Raw genomic sequence first — 25,344 nt, 5'->3', positions numbered from 1 at the left:
TGCATTGGAAACAAAAAGATTCCATTTGGGAAAACATACAACCTTAGAAGATGGCATGACCAGGTGAATATGTGTCAATTATGCTCATTATATCTTTGTGTTTTTAACTAAAAGATTAAATCTAAAAGCATAATTGTGAATTCATATTCAAAAGTAATGTGAGGCAATGTTACTAGTTTGGGCAATTTAGTTTCAACTAAATATCTAAGCCTCTCAAACATTTCCTTCACACACATTTCTAAAAAACAGAATTTAACTCTCTAAACACAGCTGAGTATCAAAGTAGAAATATCTTGCTCTTAAAATCAAGGCCTTGACAAAGCATGTCTTTAAAAAGCCTGCTTCTCTAGGGAGTTGCTTCTAGGAATTAACCAGAATAAAATCCTGATTAAGCACCTAATTGGCTTATCTAGTGATGGAAAGAAAAACAAAGTTCACAGCTCAACAGCTCAACAGACTGACACAGTCAGAACAACAAGGGCTTCCTGATCTGGAAGGGAAGATGTTTAAGCCACTAAAAGCAAAATTCAACAAAGTGAAGCCTAAAGAAGGAGGTGAGAATGAAGAAACTAATAAAACAGGCATTCCAGCTCAGCCATGCATGGGCCAGGTAATGTACATACAATGCTGAATTCATTCATGTAAAAAGGCTGTGTGTTTGAAATGGTTAATGGAAATGAGGGCAGTAACATGGAAGAATTCTCAAGGCTTCCATAAGTAAGACTGCCCAGCAACATCTATTCAAAATGTCTCTTGTTCTTTTATGGTTTATTTTCTATCTCTGTCCATTTACCTGTATTTTACTTGCATGTGATGAAGGATTAGGAAGCTATATCCTGTGTCAGAAAGGGAAAGTAAAAGTGTTGGGCCTAGCTTTTAATATGTGATATCACTTAAAAAGAAAGCTGTTCCAGCTTTTTAAGAGGCTGTGTTGTCTTTGTTTCAAAGTTTCTGTCAACCGTATCTTATTAGCTCACCTGGCTGAGGATAGAGGAAAGTGGTACAGGGAATGAGGATCACATTAGTAAATAACATTGTGCTTTAGCATTTTTTTATTCAATGAGAACACAAGTCCTTTCACAAGTTATGCTTAGGTTACTATAACATTCAGCATAATTGAAATAGAAAGGAAAAATAAAATTCCCACCCTAAAGGTTTTTGGACTGGGGTTGAGGGAAGAAGGACAGGGTGGTTGAAAAGAATCCTCAAAATGTGCAATATACATATATTATAAGAATATTAATTTGCAATGACCATTAGTTTCTTAGCTGAACACACATGTCAGAAGAGTTGAAGGCAATGAACCTATAAGATTCAAATCAACTGTCTTTTAGACTTTCACCTATATGTAGTCAATTGTGGCAGGCACTGTGCTACTGGAGATAAAGACATAAATGAAACTCTCATCTTCTTACTAGGGATAACACGCACAGAGATGAGTAAATACAAAATAAATCAAAAAGTAGCATCAGGAGGAGAATACTAACAAGGAAATCAGGAACCGCCTCTTGTAGGAGGGGGCTCGTGAGCTAAACTTTAAAGGAAATTAATGATGGATACCAAGAGATAGCCAGAGACAGAAAGCATTCCAGCTATGGGAGACAGCCTGTGAGAAAGCATGGAAATGGGATATGCAATGTTTCAATGGCTAGAAAGGCCAATATGGCTAGAACATGAAATATGAAGGACAGTAATATGAAAATAGTCTGGAAAGCTAGGTTGGAGCCAGATTGTTAAGGGCTTTAAATGCTAAACAGAGGAGTCTAGTTTAATCTACAGGTGTTAGAGCTGAAGCTTCTTGAATAGTGAAGTATTGTGGTCAGGCATGCTTTTTTTTAAAAGAACATAAAATTTGCACATGTATAATCTATATCTGATTCCTTATTGTCTCAGGGAGGGGGCAGGGGAAGGAGGTGGGGAGGAATAGAATCAGGAACTCAAAACTTAAAAGAAACAAATGTTAAAAATTATTTTAATATGTAATTGGAGAAATTAAATCTATCTTTAAAAAAAAAACTATCAATTTAGCAGCTGAGCAGAAGATGGATTAGAGAGGACAGAGCCTGGAGGCAGGGAGAGCCTGAACATAAGTGGAGAGAAGGATACAGATGCAAGAGATGTTATAGAGTTAGAACTGACAAGACTTAGGAAGAGAATGAATATGGCAGATGAATGATAACATGTATAGGATAACGTTGAGGGCAAGAACTACTTTGGTTTTGTTTTTGTATCCCAACCACCTAGCACAGTATTTGACACAGTAGGTTCTACATAAATGTTTGTTACTGATTGACTAAGGGAAAGTAAAATCTGTAAGCTGAGTGTTTAAAATTACATGGAGTCTCAAAGAAAATGGAAGTTAAAAAGGAAGGTGTATTTAGGGCAAAAAAAATAATTCTGCAGTGGTTATGTTGAGTTTGAGATGCCAATTGAATGTCCAGGTGAAGATGTGCAGGATGAAGATAATGATATAGGACTTGATTCAGGAGATAAATGAGGACTGACTGTGTAGGCTTGGGAGTCATCTGCATGGAGAGAATAGCCAAATGTATGGTAACATGGAAAGTGATCTTAATATGGGGACTGAGAAGGAGCAGTCACATAGGTAGAGGACAGCCAGAAGAGAACAATATCCCAAACATCCAGGCAGGAAAGCGTGTTGAGGTAGAAAGGGTAGTCGATGATGTACAATAATTCAGAGAGGTCAAGAAAGATGAGGAGGAGGAAAAGTCATTGGATTTAGTGAATAAAAGATTGTTGGCGACCCTGAAGAAAGCAGTTTTGGTCAAGTAGTGTGGTCAGAAGCCAGACTGCAAGATATTGAGAAATGAGTGGAAGGTACAGAAGTGGAGGCAACGTGTAAACAGGTCTTCTCCCCACCCCCATAGGAGTTTGGCTGTAAAAGAGAGCGAAAATAGGGAGAAAATAGGGTCAAGTGAAGATTTGGGGTTTGGGGGTTTTTTGTTTGTTTGTTTTAAGAATAAGAGTGATCTGGCCATGTTTGTAGGCCACAGGATGGAGCCAATGGATAGGGAGAAATGGACAATTAGGAAGAGAGAAAGAACGATAAAAGAGGCAAAGTCTTTTCCCTGTGCCTCACCACCACAATACCTGACCAATGGGCCAGTGCTAAGAACAGACAATCCCCCTACCCTTTTGCTCAAGGAGGGATGAATCAACTCCAAGCTAAAGTCATAGGCATAGCTACCATTGCAATTGGGACAGTTCATTGTCCTATGGTAACTATGTCCTTCCTTCAGGGCCCCTATGATTTAGTTTTAAGCTGCCCAGGGGAAAACTTCCTCTGCTACCATTCTATGATTCCTCCTCATCCCAATCTATGTAAGCCCTACCCCTCCCATGGACCTCTTCCCTTCTACATTGGCCCCTTCCTACCTCCCCAGTCTTCTTACACTTTGTACCCTTCTATGATCCAGCAACTTTATTCTTCTTCCTGTTCCCTACAGAGGACAATACATCTCCTGACTGCATTTACACTGATTATCTCCAATTCCTGAAATGCTCTCCCTCCCTTCCTTTTCCTGGCTTCCCTGGCTTCCCTCAAGACTCAGCTCAAATTCCACCTTCTATGGGAGGTCATCCTCAGTCTCTCCCACTGTTAGTGCCTTACCTTTGAGATTAACATTATAATTATCTTTTATGTCCATAATTTGTTTGCATGCTGTCTTCCCCTTTGGAATGTGAACTCCTTGAGGGCTGGGACTGTGTTTTGCCTTTCTTTGCATCCCCAATACTTACACAGTGCTTAACACATAGCAAGCACTTAAATGCTTTTTGACTAACTGCTTGAGAGGTCAGCTAGAATCAGGATTGAGAAAAGCCCATGAGATTTAGCAATTAAAAGATCACTGGCAACTTTGAATAGGGCAGCATTCAGGTGAGGGATGATGTTGGAAGCCAGATTGCAACAGGTTTAGAAAAGATTAAGTGTATGGGAAGTGGAGGCATCAATTTTAACTAGCTTTCTAGAGCAGTTTAGCTGAGAAGGGGAGGATGATACCTCTGGAGATGTTCAGATCACATGAGGATTTTTTAAGGAAAAAAGGAGACTTAGATATGTTTGTAGGCAGCAAGAAAGCTATTAGACAGGGAAAGATTAAAAATGAGACAGTGGGGGGGAACAGAATAGGAGGAGGAAGATATGTTCAGTATCCTTTTCCAGAAAAATAAAGAGGCGATAGCATCAAGAGTCCATGGAGAGGGGTTGCCCTTGAAAAGGAAAAGTGCTGGAGTGAATGAACAAATATAAGTTAAAGACCAAGAGGAAAAAAGGCATTATTGTAAAACAGGAAGTCAATTTTTCTAGAACCAGTTTTTTTTAATCATCTAGATTGGGGGAGGGGGGTTGGTTTGGTTTTTGTTTTTTCTATGCTCTAAGTTCATTTTATCCAAAATCATGAAACCACTCTCTTTTTTCCTGAAGTACACTTCATGTCCTTCACTTACTTCTTTATCTTTGAAAGTAATTAGATTTGCTTGTTTCTAAATATGTCAGTGCCTTAAAATTTATCTTGTAGACTGTGATATGCAAATATTATGAGTAAATAAATATTAAAAAAACTGGTCTATGAGGCAAGAATCTCTTTGGGACCAAACCTAATACCAGATGTGCAAATTAAAGTCACTAAATACTAGAATGACTTACATATCTGAGCCCTTCATCAATATTTTTCTCTTTATACTACTATAAGAAGAAATAAATATGAAGAATTCAGAGAAATATGGGAAGGCTTATATAAACTGATACAGAGTGAAATAAGCATAACCATGAAAACAATATACACAATGACTTCAATAATGTAAATATAAAAAATGAACAAATAAACTGACCATAGAAAAAAATTAAGAAAATTCACCCTCTCCATTAATAGCAGAGATGTGAGACTATGGCTATGGAATATTATATATGCTGCCATTCACAACACATGTAAGTTTCCTTTTGCTGCACTGCTTTTTTCCCCTCTTTTAAAAAAAAATATTCATTATAAGAGGTGGCTCACTGAATAGGAGAAGGGGGAGGGAAACATTCCAAAATAAATTGAATGCAAAAAAAATGGTTATCAATAAAATATTAATTTTTTAAAAATTAGAAATGTAATCACCATCAACAAGCACAAACATTCAAATACACAAACCCAGAAAACACATATAAAATAACATCAATAACTTACAGTTTATGAAAATAAATATACTTTTTAAACAAGGTAGTAGCAAAATTATTCTATTTCTTTCCATGTCCCCTTATAAAATTGTTTCACTTTCTGTATATTTTTCCAGAGTTTGTTGCTATTATTGTTGTTCGTACAGTTATTTTGGCTCTGCTTTCTTTAATCTGCATCACTTTCTCTGTCTCCCTATATTTCTTGGTATTCTTTATATTTGTCATTGTGATAGTACAAAGTTATTCCATTAAATTCACATTTAACAATAATTTGTTCAGCAATTATATTTCATTATGTTCACATACCACATTTTAGGAATTTATTCACAGAAGTAGATCTTCTTTTCCTTCTGTCAATAGCATCCTTATAATAGTAGTGGGATCCTGGGATCAAAGGATATGAACAGTTTTATATTTATTATGTAATTTCATATTATTTTCAAAAAGATTGCACCAATTCATAACTCTACCAACATTACAGCAGCATGCTTGTTTCTCCAAGTCCTGTCAGTACTGCATTTTATCCTTGTAAACTATTTTTGCCAAATTAATAGGCAAAAGTGTCCCAGAGTCATTTTAATTTTCATGTTATCTGATTATTAGACAGTTTGAAAACCTGTCATGTGGCTATTAATTTATGTGTTTCTCCTCCTGAAAACTGTCTGGTCATATCCTTTGACAATAATCCTTTGGAAAATGGATATTTCTCATAAATTTGCTCCCATTCCTTGCAAATTTTAGCTGTCAGCCTTTTATCAGAAATTGCAATGATTTCTCCCCTAATCTGTTTATTTCTATTCTGTATGTGTTGTTTTTTCTTCCTACAAGATCACCTTATTTTTATATAATCAAATTTTTCTCTTGTTTCCAATAATTTCTTTTACTTGTTGAAAATCTAAGAATTTAATTGTTACAGATATAGCATTCCATTATTTTCTAATTCTAAAGTGGTTTTTGAAAGATCACAGATTCATTGGGAATTTATTGTGGTTTATAGTGTGTAATGTCCTGTTTTCACCTAATTCTATCCAATTTTCCCAACAGTTTCTATTGAATAAGTTCCTACTCCTATATTTTGTGATCTTGGATTTATCAAACACTTTTTAAAATCACTTTGTTTTCTTCTCAGTTACCAAATCTATTTAATTGATCTCAATTTCTATTTTAGAACATAACTAAATTGCTTTGATGATGACTGATTCGTAATGTATTTGGAGATCTGTCTGGCAATAAAAGTATCCCTTCTTCTGTTTTTATATTTTCCCTTTAAATTCTTTACTGTCTTTTCTTCCATATGAATTTTCTTGTTATTTTATCCATTTTTACAGGTTTCCCATGATATTTTGACTGATACTACATTAAATGTATAGATTGTTTTGCATATTGTTGCTCTCTTTACATCTGCAGTCCCACCCCACCTCCATCTCCAGGTAAATTTGTCAATCCCCTTGAAGGTCAGTCCTGTGATTCTAAATGTAGGAAGACATAATTCCTGCTCAACAGAGAGAATTCTGGGAACAGAGAAGCAAGGAAATTACACAGATCAGTTTAGGTATAGAAAACACAAGAGCTAAGAGGCTCTGTGCAGGATGAAAATGAAATTTCAGTTTAACCAGGGGAAGAACAAAATTATCCGAGTAGTCCAGCATCTCTAGAGGTGTAAGCACTGAGAATCAATGGACATGTTGGGGTGTCAGATTTCCCCTACATGCCTGGGGCTCCAAGGGTTTCCCATTCACCATTCTAAGTCCATAGTTTGCCTCTTCTCTTGCCCCATCTCTCTGTCTTTTCAGGCTTTTCTCTTAGAAGTCTTTCACAATTAAGGGTCATTTCTCCCTTCATGAACCCAGCATCAGAGGGCTGTACTTCAGGGTATTGCTAAATCTGCCTGATGGTGGAGGTAAACTATATTAGCTTGACCTAGCCATTAATATTGAATTAATTTCCTTTTTATTTCTGAACAAAAAAAGTTTTTATTATCTTTCTCTAGGCTTTGTGAATATCTGGGTTAGTTAATGGCTATATATGTGTGTGTATGCACACATGTGTGCCTGTATGTGTGTGTAAATGTATATCTATACATGTATATATTCATATATATACATATATATGCATATATATGTATATATATGTATTCAATATTTTCAATGACACTTCTCTTTCACTTTAGAAATGTGGATGTGTCAACTCTGGTAACAAATGGCCAGAGTCACAGAGGTTTTGCAACCACTGTTAACTCCCAGCATACTGAAGATCTCACACAGGTTAAAAGCAAAAAGCTATCTTTATTCCACTGGGGAAGAGAAATTAGACAAGTGTCAGGGCCTCCTCTAGTAGGAGATCTGAGGCAGTGGGGCTAAACCTTGATTTATGTACATTTGTGGCTAGACAAAAAAAATCAAAAAGCGTAGTATAGCAACAGTGGTGAGGCACAATAGCAACAGTGAGGCAAGGTTGTCCAGTGACAAAAAGTTCATTCAAAGCGAGCTGGACTCAGGGACTATCAGTTCTGTGATTTAGTTGCAACAGTGTTTATCCAGAAGACAAGCACAAAGGATTATTGTTATGCCAGACTCAGGGCACATCTTGCTTGCTGGGTCTTAGCTCTGGAAAACAGGGTGTCTCCTAATAGTAAAAAGAGAGGAGTAAAAAGAGAGGGGTGGTCTTCAATCCTGACAGATGATTTGTGGGTTTAGCTTGTTTCTGCCATTTGGCTGAAGATTTTTTTTCTTCTTTCTTCATATGTGATGCTTATAATCAATCTATACCCTTTCCTCTCTGAAATGCAGATTCACAATTTCATAGAGAATCTCCTTTTTGTGTTCTGATGTGTACATTGAAACTTGAGACACACAGAAACTTGAGATCCTCAGATTCCCCTAAGACCACCCTAGCACACACCTGCAGCTTTCCATGGGCTTTTGCTACAAATCACCATAAACTCCTCCTGAAGGAAGAAATTACATAAAAGTACAAGCTTAGAGATCAAAATGCAGGCCCACAGTGCTGCACTCCCAACACTCTTCTGAAGAGGAAGAGGGAGAGGGGAAAAAATGATTAGCAGAGGAGGTACAGCTGATTTTCAGTTAGCCTATCATTAAGGGGTAGGCGGGTCTCTGAAATCCCATCAGCAGAGCAATAGTGATACAGTAATGTGGGCCTAACTTGGGTCTGATGCCTTGTGTTTGAGATAAAATCAGACATTTGTAGTCCACTGAACAGTTAAAAAAAGGAAGTTTACTTAGGTATAGCAAAGGAAAGATATTCATCAAGAAAACAGTGTTGATTCAGCTGAAGATAGCTTCTATGTGCCAGTGTTGAGGATAGTGATGGTCTGTCATTCAGACAGCCAGTTATTATTTATAACCTCACTTTTGTACCTAGAGCTCCAGAGCCCTATCAATGGCCCTAGCAGTTAGTCCCCAGAGCCTCCTAATCCCCTAGGATGGTTTCAATACCTTTTAAAGAAAAACAAGACCAGCCATAGGGCAGAATCCTAGAATAGTGCTCCACCCATTAAGTGGGCATGCTCTACTTCCCTGGTTATATATCCCTTACATGCTTCCAAACAAAGGTTCATACATCCTATAATCTTATCAAGTTAATTAAAAAATTCATTCAGATAGATCTGGACCTCCCTTAAACTATCCCTTTTGAATAACACAGGGGTCTTTATTCCCAGACTTTTTTATTTTGTTCTCCCCCCCCCAAATAAGCCTGAATCTTCTCTTGAAACTAGACCCATGGAGGCTTTCTCCATGACTCCAAGACTTCAGGCCAGTTTCATATAAAAATTTCTTTTAGTTTCTCACATAAAGTAAAGGCAGGTAACTATACTGGACAGAGCAAAGACCCACAACTATTCAATCTTCCTCATTTAGAAAGCTAACTTTCCAAATGTCTCTAATAGGAGGAACTTTCTCCCAAACAACTTTCCAGTTGTTTACTAGGTAGTCCTTTTTGGTTTGGTTTTGTTTGGTTTTGTTTTTGCTTTTTGGTGAGGCAATGGGGTTAAGTGACTTGCCCAAGGTCACACAGCTAGTAAGTGTTAAGTGTCTGAGGCTGGATTTGAACTCAGGTCCTTCTGACTCCAAGGCCAAAGCTCTATTCACTGCACCACCACCTAGCTGCCCCCTTTACTAGGTAGTCCTTGAAATAGACTTTCAATAATTGCTTTTGATCATGGATGGGTTACAATGTGCACTGGAAATTCCAACATGTATGATATGCTGGAGTGCCTTTGTTATGATAGCTACAGCTCAATCCTTTTAAAGACTGGCTCACTTAAAGTAAATGCATTTCTTTCCTCATAATATAACTTTCAAAATATAGTAATTAAAAGGAAAACACCATTTTAAAATCATTTAAAGAATGCTGTACTTGGAATCAGGAAGACCTTAATTCAAATCCTGTCTTTGACCCTTTACTAGTTGAGTGACCCTGGGCAAGTCATTTGACTTATCTGAGCCTCAGTTTCCACATTTGTAAAATGAGTATAATAAAAATCTTTCTTAAAGAGTTGTTATGAGGATCAAAGAGATAACATATGTAAAGTGCTTTGTAAACCTCAAAGGGCTATATAAAGGCTAGCTAGTACAGAAAGTGCTTAATAATGGTTGATGAATTGAATCAAAGCATGGAAAGTGATAATTCAATTGCATGTATGCTTTGATCTAGTGTTGTTGTTGTCTTTAATTCCTGCTGAACTCTTCATGATCTTATGGACTATAACACACCAGGCCCTTCTATCCTCCGCTATCTCCTTAAGTGTGTTCTTAATGTCAATAAAAAATCCAAGATATTAATTTCATCCCACCCAGCACTTAGTACTGTGCTTGGCAAAATAAAAAAAAAAGGCACTGAACAAATACTTGTTGATTTAACCCCAAAGACAACTTCCATTTACCTCAAGATGCTATAATTCTGGGAAAAGTCCACATTGTTTATTATACAAATGGACAATAGAATAGAGACATGTCATGAAGGCAGTGTGTTGCAATGGGGAAGAGCCTAGAATAGGAGTCAGAAGACAGTTATTCTAAAACCAACAATACTACTTAGTAGTCAAGTAGCCTAGTACAAATCGTTTAACCTCTCTCAGCCTCAGCTTCACTGAAAGAAACTGGCTTAGAATCTCTTCTGCATTCTTGTCTAGAGTATCTTTTCTACCCTTCCCCCTTCAAATTTTTTTTTGCTCAAACCCCACAAGAAAAACAAAGGCCACTTAGCACGGTGCCTGGAACATAATTGGCACTTAATAAATGATTTTTTCCTGCCATTCCCTTGGGTTGGTCCTTGGTTTTTGTTGTTGTTATAAAGTCATTTTTCAGTCACTGGGATTTTCTTCCTTCTCCGGCTCATTTTACACATGAGGAACTGAGACAAACAGGGTTAAGAGACTTGCCCAGGGTCACACAGATAGAAAGTGTCTGAGGCCAGATCTGAACTCAGGAAGATGAGTCTTCCTGACTCCAGGCCTGGCACTCTATCCACTGTGCCACCTAGCTACAAAGGACTAAACTTAAATTCATCATTAAGAAAGAATGTAAACTTTGTCAGGGCAGAAACCTTTCTGTTTCTGCCTTTGTGTCCTTAATGTTTAGCTCAGTTCCTACTGTATAACACTTGCTTAATCAATGCTTACTGATTGGCTTCCTTGTCTGGACAATGGGGATAATAATACCTTGCCTACATACTTAACTTGTAGACTTACCTTGTAGAAATTAAATAATAGATGTAAAAGTACTTTGTAATCTATAAAGCTCTGAACAAGCAATCGCACAAACCAATGAATGGAGGAATCTGTTTGTAAGCAGCCAACTGTTTAGAACTCATAATGCATTTTACCAAAGAAACAATACCTTAAGTGATTATTGCATTTTCATGTCAGTTCACAGAAACCCATAATGTAGTGAATAACAATATTTTTCAACAATCGTGTCAAACTCAAATAGAAACAGAGGCCTCTAAACCACCCATGAGGTTCCCAGCAAGCAATTTAGAAAACCACAAATTAGCATTATCTATATGGAGGGTTTTTGTATTTTTATTTTTTTTTTAATATTTCCCAGTTCCATTTTAATCTGATTCAGGCTCCACTTGGTAGTACTACAGGAGGCAATGAAGCCTATAAACTGTGTGTCTGATTTTTCTTCCTGCTCTTCAAGACTAATGATATTAGAACCTAACCATCAGTGATGCTAGGGCAGGCTAAAGGGGTGAAATTCCAACTTGTGGTTTCAGAAACACATTATCTTGTAATTTAACTCCAGAATCATGATTAGAGAATCCTCCTCCTCCCAACTCCTATCTACCTGTACTGCCCCAATTTCCAATGGATCTATTAAGCTTTCACGGACAGGAGCTCCATTGAAGTGAGGAGGTGGAAGAAGAGGGTAGGGGCTTCCAGTGAGTTAGAGAGGAGGAATATGGTCCAGGCCTTCCTTCTGGCATAAACTACCCATAACCCCCACCTTTTTTTTTCTTCTAAGGAATCAATCTGCCAGCTTCCATTTCAAACAAATCTACCTGCTGCTTCTGGCCAGGGTTCCTCTCCTCCACTGGCACAGAGCAAAACAATGTAGTCTCACATAATCTTCATATTTTTCTGTCTCTAAAAGCAAGCACATAACCTTTTTGACCTTTGCCCAAAGGTTTTACCACCAGCAACAATGGGAGACAGATAATTTTTTTTTTAAGTCTGACTCCTATCACCTCTATACCAACGACTCCCAAATATCCATCTCTGGCTAAGCACATCTTTTGCATTCTGGTCTTGATAATTTTCTGTACTTTGCCCCTTTCATTTTTTTTCTTAGACCCCAGAGGAAAGACAAAGGTCACTTAGGACAGTGCCTAGCATATATTAAGCACATAATAAATGCTTGTTCCCTTTCCTTTGGTCCATCCTTGGTGTACAAAGGACAAAATTTAAATTCATCAGGCTCCTCGGGATTTCATTTCAGCTGATTTATTTGGGGAACTTACCTACCCTTAATTTTTTACCCCTCAGTATTGCTGCAGACCCCATCCTAAGAGATGTCAGAAACAGGAACTAATGTTAGAAGGTTGAGTCTTAGACATAGCCAAGCTGTGCCTTAGAATAAGGAGAAGACAGAGAAGGGTGATAGAAAGGGAAGAAAGTAAGCAAGGAAAGGGAAGCAATGAATAGAAGCAAGGAAGGAGAAGAGGAAAGGAAAGAGAAGAACACAGATATAAGGCATTGTTGTCTAAGTATACTACAAACAGAAAAAAGAAAAGTCAATGAATGGAAGCATTTTTAAATGTTTACTATATGTCAGACAGTGTACCAGGCACTGATGTTTGACAAATAACCAATTTCATATTTTAATGCATCAATCACACTTTTGTTTCCTTAAGAGAGAATGTCAAGCTGAAAAGGAGCATCCTAAAGCCAAGATGTCTTCAGCCTCAAATGAGCCATCACTCCCCAAAAGAAAAGGTCAGTAAGTTGTATGAACCAGAAATTTTTGGCTATTATTGAAAGATGTTGAGTCAAAATTTTTTGGAAATTTTCTTCTCTCTGGAAAAATACCTTTATTCACATAACATGTGCATATTGTATATATGTATATACATACATACATACACATACACACACACACACATATACCTGTGTGTATAGCAAAAAAAGTCACTATTCTAAGTGTAGGGTGTGTTCAGGGAAGACTAGTACCTCTGGTTTGAAGGCTGCCAAGCCCTTTTCAGGACAGCTTTCTACCTTTGGAGTCCACCTGCCACCCAACTCTCACCTGTGGCTCCAAGAAACTACAGCATGCGCAGTGGCCATACCCCAGTAAACCATTTTGACAGACAGGCTAAACCAGGTTGAGAGTGACAGAGGGGTCACAAGCCCTTCAATGAATTAGCAGAGTGTCTTCCCCCAGCATGTGAAAACTCCCCCCAGCAGAATGGGCAGATGAAAACAATTTGTTCCAATGGTCACGAAGGCAGCTGAAGCAGGTGCTGTGGAACATTTAGAGTTTGGTTAGACATCAAAGATGCCAACGTCATCCACTGCATCCCAAGCCATCACCAGTCATCTTGACTTTTGTGTTGCCACTGAACTTTGATGACTGGAAGAGAGAATGAGGCCGACAACTTCATGCACCTCTGCCTCACTTAAATTCAATTTATGCACGAATCAAAATATATCACCCATACCATTTTACCATTTTTAACTATCTCAAAGTCCTGTTGCAACAGGCAAGTGATGAAGCCACAGGTGCAAATGCACTAAGAGTTGTAGTCACAACTTTGCACACAAGCAGCCCAGGGCTGAACTGAAGCAGCAATTGGATTGAGAAGCCCACTGGGTGTCTGAGCAGCCTTTTGTTAATGACCATACTGCCCCCTCCTGGTGTGAGGAATAAGATAGAAAAGGTACCCTAAAAATTGTTTCACCCAACTCTGGCCTGTTTACCATGGCAGGTAGGGATCCCCCTTGATGGAAACACAAAAAAAATGCACAAAAATTTTTGCAAAGATGATTCTACTCATTATCAGTACATGGAGTATGTGCACACTTATGGACAGTATGAAATCCAGTAGACCTGAAAGACAAAGAGCTCTTGTTGTAAGAGAAATCAGTAAGTATCATCCAAATAGCAGCCCTAAGTGAAACAAGGCTGGCAAATGAAGGCTAGCTTACCGAAGTCAGAGAAGGATACACATTTTTCTGGAGTGGCCACAGTAAAAGGGAGCACTATGAAACTGGCATGGGTTTGTAAAATCAAAACTAATCTAGCCAACAAGCTTGGAAGCCTCCCAAAAGGAGTGAATGACAGACTCATGACAATGTGATTGCCACTTGCAGAAAAGCACCACACCACCATCATCAGTTCATGTGCTCTCACCAGGACAAAACCTGATGAGGTAAAAAAAAAAAAATTTATAGAGACTTTCATCATTAATGTGCCAAAAGAGAACAAGCCTATAGTCCTAGGTCCTAGGACTTTATAGTCCTTTAATGCAACAGTAGGCAGAGATTACCAGACATGGCAGAGAATCCTTGGGGGTAATGAAGTGGGAAATAGCAACAGCAATGATCACTTACTACTGAAGACTTGTGTGGCTCATGACCTTCTCATCACCAACATTGTCTTCTGTTTACCTAAACACAATAAAACTTTGTGGAATCACCTTTGCAGCAAACATTGGCATATAATAGACTATGTCATTGTAAGGAGAAGAAACAGACAGGATGTGAGAGTGATGAAGGTGATGTATGGTGCAGAGTGCTGATCTGATCACAGACATCCTCCCCAAGCTAAAAATTTGCATCCAACCAAAGTGAATTTCCCAAAGCAAGACAACTACCAAAAGACTTACTGTAAACAGATGAGAGTGCTTCTTCATGAGTGATCAGTTTGTTGAACCAACACATGGTTGGCAACAGTGGAGTGAAAAATCAGTGGGCAGCTTTCAGAGATTTGGTGTATAGCACTGTATTTGCTCATCTGGGCTAGAACACTCGCAAACATCACAACTGGTTTGACAAAAATGATGGGGAAATTCAAAAACAAAAAACAAGAATTCCAAAGGGTTTGCCAGCAGGATAGTTCATCCACCTCTAAGAAAGCAGCATTTAACTCCATCAAAAGTGAAGTACAAGGGGCAGCTAGTGGCTCAGTGGATAGAGCCCCGGCCCTGAAGTTCAGGAGGACCTGAGTTCAAATCCGGCCTCAGACCAAACACTTGATACTTACTAGCTGTGTCACCCTGGGCAATTCACTTAACCCAAATTGCCTTAAAAAAAAAAAAAGTAAAGTACGAGTGAAGCTTAGAGAGATGCAAGATTCTTGACTCGGTAAGAAGGCAGAGGAAATTCACTTTTAACCTGAAAGTAACAATCCAAAATACTTTTATTATGGCCTGAAGACTATTCATGGGTCAAAGACCTATGGTGCATCTCAACTACCCAGTACTGATAGAGCCCTATTGATTAGTAATAAGGATTTAATCCAGAAGAGGTGGGATGAACACTTCCATGGTGTTCTCAATAGATCATCATCAATCAGTGCTGAAGCCATTGACCATATACTCAAGTTAAAGTCAATGTAGCCGTACTTCTGAAGAAGTTTTGAATCCCATTTGCTCCTCTCATGGCAAAGTACCTGGTGCTGATTCTATTACAGTTGGGATTTAAAAGGCACTGTTCTTAGAAAAGCTCACTGAAATTTTCCGGGTTATATGGCAAGAGGAGGTTATCCCCCCGGAGTTAAAGGATGACTCCTTTGTCCATCTCTATAAAGGTAAATAGGCTGTCCTGTGACAGTCACAGGGGAGTTTCTCTCTTAGTCATTGCTGGCAAGATTCTTGCCAGAGTTCTCCTTAATAGGTTGCTCCTTCACGTGGAAAATGGTCATTTCCCCAAGAGCCAGTGTGGCTTCAGAAAGGGTGAAGAGACAGTTTATATGGTGTTTGTTGCCTGACAACTTCAGGAGAAAGGCCAGGAGCAGAACAGAGTTCTGTACATGTTTGTGGATCTGACCAAAGCCTTTGATACTGTCAATCATGAACACTTACAGAAAATTATGGCAAAATGTGGGTGCCCAGAGAAGGTCATCAGTATCATATGCCAGTTTCACGATGGCATGCTTGTCCAGTTTCTGGATAATAGACATTGCTCTCGAGGTTGCCAGGCACCAACAGAGTGAAGCAGGACTATGTGCTTGCTCCCCATGCTTTTTAGCATGATATTTCCAGCAATGTAGTCAAATTCCTTCAATGAGGACGAACAGAGAATCAAAGTCAGCTGCCTGACCAATGGTCAATTATTTAATTTGGAAAGGCTATAAGCCAAGACTAAAGTGGAGGAAGAGTTGGTGCATGATTTTTTGTTTGCAGATGATTGTGCACTTAACACAGCCTCTAAGGCCAAGACACAATGAAGTGTGAATGGATTCTCTGCCACTTGTGCTAATTTTGGCTTAACAATTAACACTAAGAAAACGCAAGTTTGTGGAGCCATCGGCTACAGCAAATGGAGAAATACTGACTGCTGTGGGTAAATTCACTTACCTTGGTAGTGTACTTTCCAGGGATGTACACATTGGCAATGAAGTTGCTGCACACACTGTCAGAGCTACCTCAGTGTGTAGGGGGCTCCAAAGAAAAGTGTAGGACAGAGGAGGTATTTGACTGACTACAGACTGAAGGTCTACAGAGCTGTTGTACTGACCTCATTGTTGTGTGCCTGTGAAACCTGAACAGTGCACTAGTACCGTGTCAGAAAACTGAATCTCTTCTATTCGAATTGTCTTAAGAAGATTCTGAAGATCACCTGAAGCTAAACTGGCAAGCATCCAAACTCTGTTGCAGAGAGCGCAACTCTGATGGGTGGGCCATGTTGTTCAAATGCCAAATGTAGGCTTGCCTAAAAAACTATTTTATAGAAAACTCACACAAAGCAAGCATTCACATGGAGGTCAAAAGAAGCAATACAAGGATACCCTCAAGGTCTCTCTGAAGAGCTTTGAAATCACTTGCAATGCATGAGAGACACTGGCAAAGGACTTCCCACATGGCCTGCCCACATCAAAAAAGGTGCTATGCTCTATGAGCAAAGCAAGATTGCAGCAGCTCAAAAGAAACATGAACGAATGAAGATGCACAAATTTAGAGACATCTCCACTCCAAATGTTCATGTAGACTGTGCGCAACCTGTAGTAGAGCCTTCCGAGCTTGTATTGGTCTGATTCAGCCACACTCAGACACACTGTACCTTTACTCCAACATTGTGGTGTTTGGGTCCTCTTAGAGAGCAAAGAACAACCACCAACCAAAATATACAAAAGAATTTTTTTAAAGAATGAAGAAAATCTAAAGAATAAAACTTGTAAAAAATAAAAAGTCCTGTTGTTAATTCCATGCTCTTCTCTCTCTTTACTCTGATCCTTAGTAATCCTATTCATATTCATGGCTTTAACTATCCCTTCTCTGCATGTAACTCTCAAATCTATAACTCCAGCCCAACAGAGACTGAATTCTGGTTACGACTCCCTGCTGTACATTTCCATTATATCTCCTGCTGTCACTTAAAATTGGCATGTCTAGAGTTGATCTCATCATAGAATCATAGGATTTAGAGTTGAAAGCAATAGTTTACTAGAGCCAGCTCATACCAATAACCTCCCAAAAGCCAATTGTTAAATTTTCAGTGCAGCACTTACATTTCAGAAATTGGTAAATGCTACAAATCAGGGCTCATTTCATTATTTTGTTGATTTTCTAGACTTAAGAAATGGGTAGAAAAATGTTAACAATATCACAACATGACTGTTATGGATATGTTTTGCATAACTACACATATATGACCTATATGGAATTGCTTGCTTTCTCAATAAGGATGGGGAAGGGAAAAGGGAGGGAATTTAGAACTCAACGTTTTAAAAACAAATGTTAAAAATTGTTTTTAGATGTAACTGAGGGAAAATTAAATACTAAATAATACAAAAAAAGTTAACAATACAGATTAAACTTTAAAATGTGTCATATATACACTTGCTGGTGGGTGTTTTTTTTTTAGAAAGCCAGTTGTTAAACATTTACCAGTACACCCCTGCTTGAAAGGACCTTAGACTATATTATTATTATTATTAGACTATATATATATATATATATATATATATATATATATATACACATATATTATTAGACTATTATATAAACTGTATAATCTTACATATTCATTTTACAGATGAGTAGTAAGGCCTACAATAGGAAAGTAACTTGTCCAAGTTGACACAGAATAAATAGCAGAGCCAGGATTTGAACCTGGGTCACCTCTTTCAAACCCAAATCTCTTTTAATTTCACCACATCCTTTCATCCCCCAAAGCCAATTCCCTGGTTTAACTTCTATATTTCCAGTAATGGGACCCATTTTTAATATCCCAGAATCATTTCAACATATCCCACATTCACTCAAACACCATCTTCCTTATTATTCCTTGAAAATAATGCTCACATCTGTCTCATTCTATCACTGCTTCCATTATCTTAGTCCAAGCCCTTATTATTATTATCCCCTATGTAGACTACTGCCTTCTACAGACCTAGAATACTTAGCCTTCTAATTGGCCTTCCTAGCCTCCCAGATTTTCCTTCTCCCTATCATCCTGCAGTCTGCCACTACTCCTAGGCCTTAAGGGAAGTGGTTGCAGCCATGAGAAATTGAAATTTCAGACCTTTTTCTGAGAGCAGCTGAGCTCAGCCGCTTGGGAATTTTAATGCTGTATCTTTTTAATTTCAATTCCATGCAGTAACTATAGTCCTTTTGGGGTCAGGTGAAATTGGAAAGGAGATATGAATCTTAATGAGAATGGAGGCAAACAGACCAAATAAGTTAGGATTTTCATTCCCTAGTCAGAAAGCCTGGGCAAGGCACTAGCAGTAAGCCATGGGGGAACCCAAGCAAATCACATTTGAACATGTACGTAGGAACTGAAAAAGCCTAGGGGCTGGAGCAGAGTGAGCTCAGAATTCCACCTATTGGAGACTGATGGAAAGACTTTTGCATGGCTGGCTATTCTACTCCTGGATTCATGCGGATATAACATCTACCTTCCCTTCCTCTCTGGTGCCAATATGGAGCAAGTGCTTTTGTGGCAAGAAGAAAACTTATCACTACAACTGAAATAAAGGGTTAAAGGGAATGAAGTAGGGAAATTTAAAAGACTATAATGACTATTAGTATTTATGTGGCTCTTTAGGGCTTATGAAGACCTTCAGATATGGTGTCTAATTTAATCCTCATAACAATCCACCTCTCCCTCCACTGAACAAATGTTACAGACTAACTACCCCATGTGTTTTACCTCTACTGAGGGTCCCCAAAAAAAGTTAGTCTAGATGACTTCAAAGATTTAGGCATATGGGGCAGCTAGGTGGTGCAGGGAATAGAGCACCAGCCCTGGAGTCAGGAGGATCTGAGTTCAAATGTGGCCTCAGCCACATAACACTCACTAGCTGTGTGACTCTGAGTCACTTAACCCCAATTGCCTCACAAAAAAAAAAAAAGATTTAGGCATTTAAAAATAAAATCCCCATTCAAATAGACACTCATTATTAAAGATACTGTTAAACGTGCCCCAATTCCCAGTTCATCTTGACCCCTTCCTTTCTCAAGACTATCTGACCGAGAGATAATACAGTGGCAATGGCCCTATGGAGATTAATAAAGGAGATAGTGATTTTCTGTATATTCTTAATATTCTCCACTTTTAAAAAAAAGTTGGGTTTTTGAAGATTCATTGATTAATTTCCATTAGTATAATAATAGAAACAACCTTCCAGGGTTGTTGTAAGGATGAAATGAGAAAATATATATAAAACATTTTACAGATTTTACTGTTTGTGAGACCTTGAGCAAGTCAGTTAATCTGTCTGCTTCAGTTTCCTGATCTGTAAAGTGGGATAATGATAGCATTTATTTCTAAGAGTTTTGGGAAGACAAAATGAGATTATATATATAAAGCACTTTACAAATCTTAAAGTACTATATAAATTTTAGATACATTATTATTATTACTAAATGATGTAAGCTTTAACAAAAATGTGTTTCAAATAGATATATTTATTTTTAAAATATTCCACACCCAAAATACAAGATAAAAATGTAATTTTGTATGTTTATAAATGAGGAATATGATCTATAACTACATTGTCTTCTGTTCTCCAAAATTTTGATTGTTCAGAAATTGTGATATTGGAAAATTCATAGTCTTATGATGTAGTACCCAGGATTCCCCTCACCCATGAGCCTCAGAAATCTACCCTAGGTTCTAGGTACTTTGTGGGTCAGAATTCTCTCTAAACCATAAATTGCACATGAGTTCCTACCAACATATTTATGCTTACTAGTTATCCAGAGAACACACAGCAAAGCTATTTAATGAAATTGTAAAATAACAAAAGCAACATTAGAATGATCTTTCAAAAACTTGGAACTCACTTGTCAACAAATATATACACCAACGATAAAGAAAAAGGACATGGGGCATACAAACTTGGACAGCATACATGCATCAACAGGCAACTCACATACCCGATACTGAAAAGTGTCCTTTTTTTTTTTTTTTGGATAAGGCAATTGGGGTTAAGTGACTTTCCCAGGGTTACACTACTAGGAAGTGTGAAATGTCTGAGGTCACATTTGAACTCAGCTCCTCCTGTCTCCAGGGCCAGTGCTCTATCCACTATGGCACCTAGCCTCCCCAAATATCCATTTTCTACAAGTGACATTATGATGCTGCTTTCTGTTCACCCTGTTTCCTACCAAATATCACATTTTCACTGAAACTGAATTTCAGTTATGAAACTACCTTCAAGGTCACTTAATACCCTCTCAGACATTCACCAAACAACGTTTTAGTTACTAAGCTCTTCTCTGTTGGAAAAGATTACAATTCTGACAGTCAGATTTTTCAGTCACCATCACCATTCCCTCAGGAGTGCTGTGGTTATTAAGCTTCTTCCCTGAAGGGGAAAGCTATAGCGTCCCTCAGCCAATCAATCAATAAGCATTTATTAACTGTTTACTAAGGGCCAGGAATATTTTCCAAGGGATAACTGGTTAAAGGATATGAATAGGCAGTTCATAGGAGAGAGGAGCTATTATTCCCATTTTACAAAATACAAAAATTGAGACAGACAAAGGTTAAATAACTTTACCAGGGTCACAGCTAGTAAGTATCTGAATCAGGATTTGAACCCAGGTCTTCCTGACTCCAAATCTAACACTCTATTTACTTTATCATTTAACTGCCTTGTTGAATTTCCTATACTAGATAGCAATCTTCTTTCTGTACTACATCATGCAATATTCATATGAAAAATAGCAAAATATCATCCTACAATATAGGCCAGATCTGCAAAAACCAATTAAAGTAGAAAGAAAAAAAAACAGGAAATTATCCAGATAATTTAGACCAGATATCCTCTTATGCTGGAATTATCTGACTCTGGTAACTCTCTGACTTCTCTCATTCTTTACATATGGAGACAGCCCACACACAGAAGGCAAATTATGTTCCAATGACCTATGTAGCCAAAGATCACAGAGCACTACAGAACTTACTGTAGTTCAAATTGTGATGACAGACTGCTTCATTCATATCTTAGTCATCCTTCCTCTAAAAAATTTGCTTGTAAGCTTATATTTTTCATTGCTATTCTACAGGGAAGGGTGATTTCTTTTGTGGAAGTTTCATTGAAAAGATAAAAACTATTTCTGACTTATATGAGAGTGGGAGGAAAGAGATTTCATTTAAAATTGCAGACGTGGCATGTACTTACATTCCGTAATAGGAATAAGAGTTCTATAAAAGCTATCTGGTCTTGAAAAAACAAAATTATTAGTGTTTAAAGATAGCCTCTTATATGTGCTGGGAATTTTCATTTTCTTCACTTCAAAACATGCAGGTGCAATGTCACAACATCTGCAGATGTTGGTTTCTGATTATAGGACTATGTTATAGAGCTCAGTCTAAATTCTATCTGCTAGGGGAAAAAAAGACATACATCCCAGAATCTCAGAATTGCTGAGTCAAAACAGACCTCAGAGCCCGTCTAACCTGACTCATATCTACCTGAACAAGAATCCTTTCTCCAACACCCCCAATAAGTGATCCTCTAGACTTTACCTGAAGACCCCTAGTGAGGGGCAATCCATTCCCTTATGAGGCAGGTCATGCCACTTTTGGATAGCTCTAAATGTTAGGAAGTTTTTCCTTACAAGTATTCAAAATCAGCCTTTCTGTACTTTCTACCTAATGCTCCAGGTTTTACTCTCTGGGACAAAGTAGGACAAGTCTAATCACTTTTTTTTTCCATATGGAATTACTATCATCAATAATAACATTTTACATATACAAAGTAGAACAGAATGAGAAGTATATGTGTGAAAACATGGATTTCTATTACATATAACTTTCTTTTAAAATATATAACATATTCAACACATTACTTCCAAGACTATACTTCTTATCTGTTTCTTCTTAATCTTCTTGACTTCTGTGTATTTTTTAAATGCATCAATACTCCAGTTTTCTTTTTTTGACAACTCTGTCACTAGTTACCTTCTTTGCACCACCTCCCTGCTTAACAAAGAGAAAAGAAAAACACAATCCTTATAATAAATAAGCATTTTCAAGCAAAACAAACACACACATTTGCCATGTCCAAAAACTTGTGTCTTCTTCTGCACCTTCAGTGAATCACTCCTCTGTCAGGAGATAAGTTGCATGTTTCTTCATCAGTCTTCCATAGCAATTCCATTGATAAGAGTTCTTACTTCTTTAAATGTCTTTCTTTACATTCTTTCAGTTACTATATAAATAGTTCTCCTGGCTCTACTCACATCACTTCACTTCAGTTCATACAAGTTTCCCAGTGTTCTCTAAAACTAACCCTTTTGTTGTATGTTGTAGCACAGTAATATCCCATTACATTGCTGTAGCATAATTTGTTCAGCCATTCCCCAATTTAAGCATCTTCTCATTTTTCAGTCCTTGCCACCAAAAAAAAAAAAAGCTGCTGTAAATATGTTTGCATAAATGGGTCTTTTTCCTCTTTCCTTAATCTCTTTGGGGTCTGTACCTAGTTTTAATTTCTTTTTTGACATGACAGCCTTTCAAATACTTGAAAACAGTTATCATGCTTCCCCATTCATGTCATTTTTACCCTACACAATGCAATATACAATGCAACAAATTTTATTTCAGAGTGAGAACTACTTAAAAAGGACTTTTTCTGTATTTTTCTCATTTCACTTGTATTGCCTCTGACATATCAGCTCATGATTCTCGGCAAACCATTTAACTTCTCAATTTATTCAATTCAATAAACATTTATTAAGCACCAACTGTGTATCAGGTGTTGTGCTTGGTGATAGGAATACAAAAAGAGGCAAAAGACAGTCCCCACCCTCAATGGACCTACAAGCTAATGGGGAAGATAACATGCAAACAAAAATATACAAAACAAGATATATACAACATAAATAGGAAATAGTTGACAGAGGGAAGGCACTGGAATTAAGAGGGGCTGGAGAAGGCTTCCTATAGTCCTCAGGCCTTAAAGGAAGCCAGGGAGGTCAGCAGTCAGAGTAAAGGGAGAGCATTCCAGGAATGGGGAATAGCCAGAGAGAATGGCAGGAGCAGAGAGAGGGAGTGTCTTATCTCTCAGTGATCTTGGCAATGCTCTAAGACTATAAGGTGCAGGGAAGGTTTTAACCTACTTTGGTAGAAAGAGTTTGCTCATTAGGAGTTCCCTATAGCAATGAAATCACATGTGTGATCCCTAGCTCTCTCCACTTCCCTATCCAGAGTATATGGAATGTTTTCTGAAAAGTTTTAATGTAACCAGTGGTGGAATTTTAAATTATTCAGAGAATCCTGAAAGCTAATGTTGTAATCATAAGGGAGTTAAATGCCTAACATAGTGATGTCAAAGCCATGTTCTATCAAGGTAGATGACAGTGTGAACATCATTAATCCAGATCCATCCAAAGGCAGTTAAGGTCTAGGTGAAGTATCATAAGCCAGTCTTCCCCAATTCCTCTCTCATCTCTGCTTCTGACTTTCCAGGCTTCACTACCATGTTTCAACTATCATCTCACCCTAAAACATGCTTTGGTTCCTGTGTTCCCCTTCTCCCATTGGTGAGCTCCCCCTAGAACTTCTTTTTTGAGGAAGGTTCCAGGCCAAACATCCTGCATTCTTCTCCTTATTCTGCTGCTAACTCTCCAGATTTTGCCACCATGTCTCAACACAAATACCTTCTGCCCAGAGGTGTGCTGCTTAAATGTGTAATACCTAGCTTTCTGGGGGAAGAAAAATGTGCCTACAACACACTTTTAAGGAGATAGGGAAAAAAAAAGAAAGTTCCATGATAACTTTATTTAAAAGGAATAGCAGGTTATACATAATAGATTTGCAGTTTCATGTACAATCTTTTTTTTCTATTCTACTATGTTATAAAAATGTTTGTTTTATTTCTTAGGTTCAGAATAAAATAAATAAAATTTTAAAAAGAACAAATTATCAATTAAAGCTGAATAATGTATTTGAGTTCAAAAAAAATTAATCTTCATTATTAACATTTCTCCATCACTTTCTGAGATCAAGATAATCAACAATTATAGCATTTGCCAATTTCTGAGGTACAAATGCTCAGGCTGAAAATTTAACAAGTTCTTCTCAAAAGCCAGGTGGAGGTGGGTCCAGCACCATTGTTTCTCCCCCAACCCCATCGTTTCAGCTCCTTTTATGTGTCTTCCTTCCCCATTATAATGTAAGCTCAGACTGTCTTTCTTTTGATTTATTTGTATCCCCAGTGCTTAGCATGGAGCCTGGCACATACTAAGTGCTTAATAAATATTTGTTGATTTGATACCGCTGAAAGGAGAAATTAAAGACTGCTGAAATTACTAAGCCTGAGAAAAATTATGACATAAGCAAAGTTTTTATAGTAGGAGGTTAGAGCTAGGAGGTACTTTAGCTATCATCTAGATGGACAGCCTTATTATATAGACAAGAAAATTGAAGTCCAAGGTTTTCTGGGTCACATTATCACCTTCCTTCTTTAGGGGTCCTCTCATTACTTGTGGTAGCCACTCTTTCATACAAATAGTCCTCAAGCTGTCCCATTGGCAGCTCAGTGTCCTGTGTGACATCTTACCTGGTACCCTCCCAAGTAAAGCATGACAATTAGCCTCAAATATTATGGAAAAGGGATTAGACTTTTGTGGATATCCTGCCTCAGAAGAGGAGCAGGAGGAGGAGGAGGAGGAGGAGGAGAAGAAGAAGAAGAAGAAGAAGAAGAAGAAGAAGAAGAAGAAGAAGAGGAGGAGGAGGAGGAGGAAGAGGAAGAGGAAGAAGAAGAAGAACAGGAAGAAGAGGAGGAGGAGGAAGAAGAAGAGGAAGAAGAAGAAGAAGAAGAGGAAGAAGAGGAAGAGGAAGAAGAAGAGTAGGAAGAAGAAGAAGAGGAAGAAGAGGAGGAGGGAGAGGAGGAGGAAAGGAAGAAGGAGGAGGAGGAGGAGAGAGAGGAGGAAGAGGAAGGGGAGGAAGAAGAAGAAGAAGAAGAGGAAGAAGAGGAGGAGGAGGGAGAGGAGGAGGAATAGGAAGAAGGAGGAGGGAG

General features: G+C 38.0%; 1 protein-coding gene across 1 annotated transcript in view; it reads left to right on the top strand.

Moving 5' to 3' along the window:
• Positions 1–471: 471 nt before the first annotated feature.
• CNGB3 (cyclic nucleotide gated channel subunit beta 3) overlaps positions 472–25,344 on the top strand; it is a 189,460-nt gene continuing 164,587 nt past the window's right edge. Inside the window, exons 1-2 of the mRNA XM_020970100.2 lie at positions 472–610; positions 12,563–12,644. Of these exons, the coding sequence (XP_020825759.1) occupies positions 503–610; positions 12,563–12,644 (190 nt within the window). The 5' untranslated portion in view covers positions 472–502. The remainder of the gene's footprint in view (positions 611–12,562; positions 12,645–25,344) is intronic.

The sequence above is a fragment of the Phascolarctos cinereus genome, unplaced genomic scaffold (assembly GCF_003287225.1).
Source record: "Phascolarctos cinereus isolate Bilbo 61053 unplaced genomic scaffold, phaCin_HiC Scaffold_4;HRSCAF=312, whole genome shotgun sequence".
Taxonomy (NCBI): Eukaryota; Metazoa; Chordata; class Mammalia; order Diprotodontia; family Phascolarctidae; genus Phascolarctos; species Phascolarctos cinereus.
Note: the sequence above shows the minus strand (reverse complement) of the source record. Positions and strands in the feature narration are given on the sequence as shown.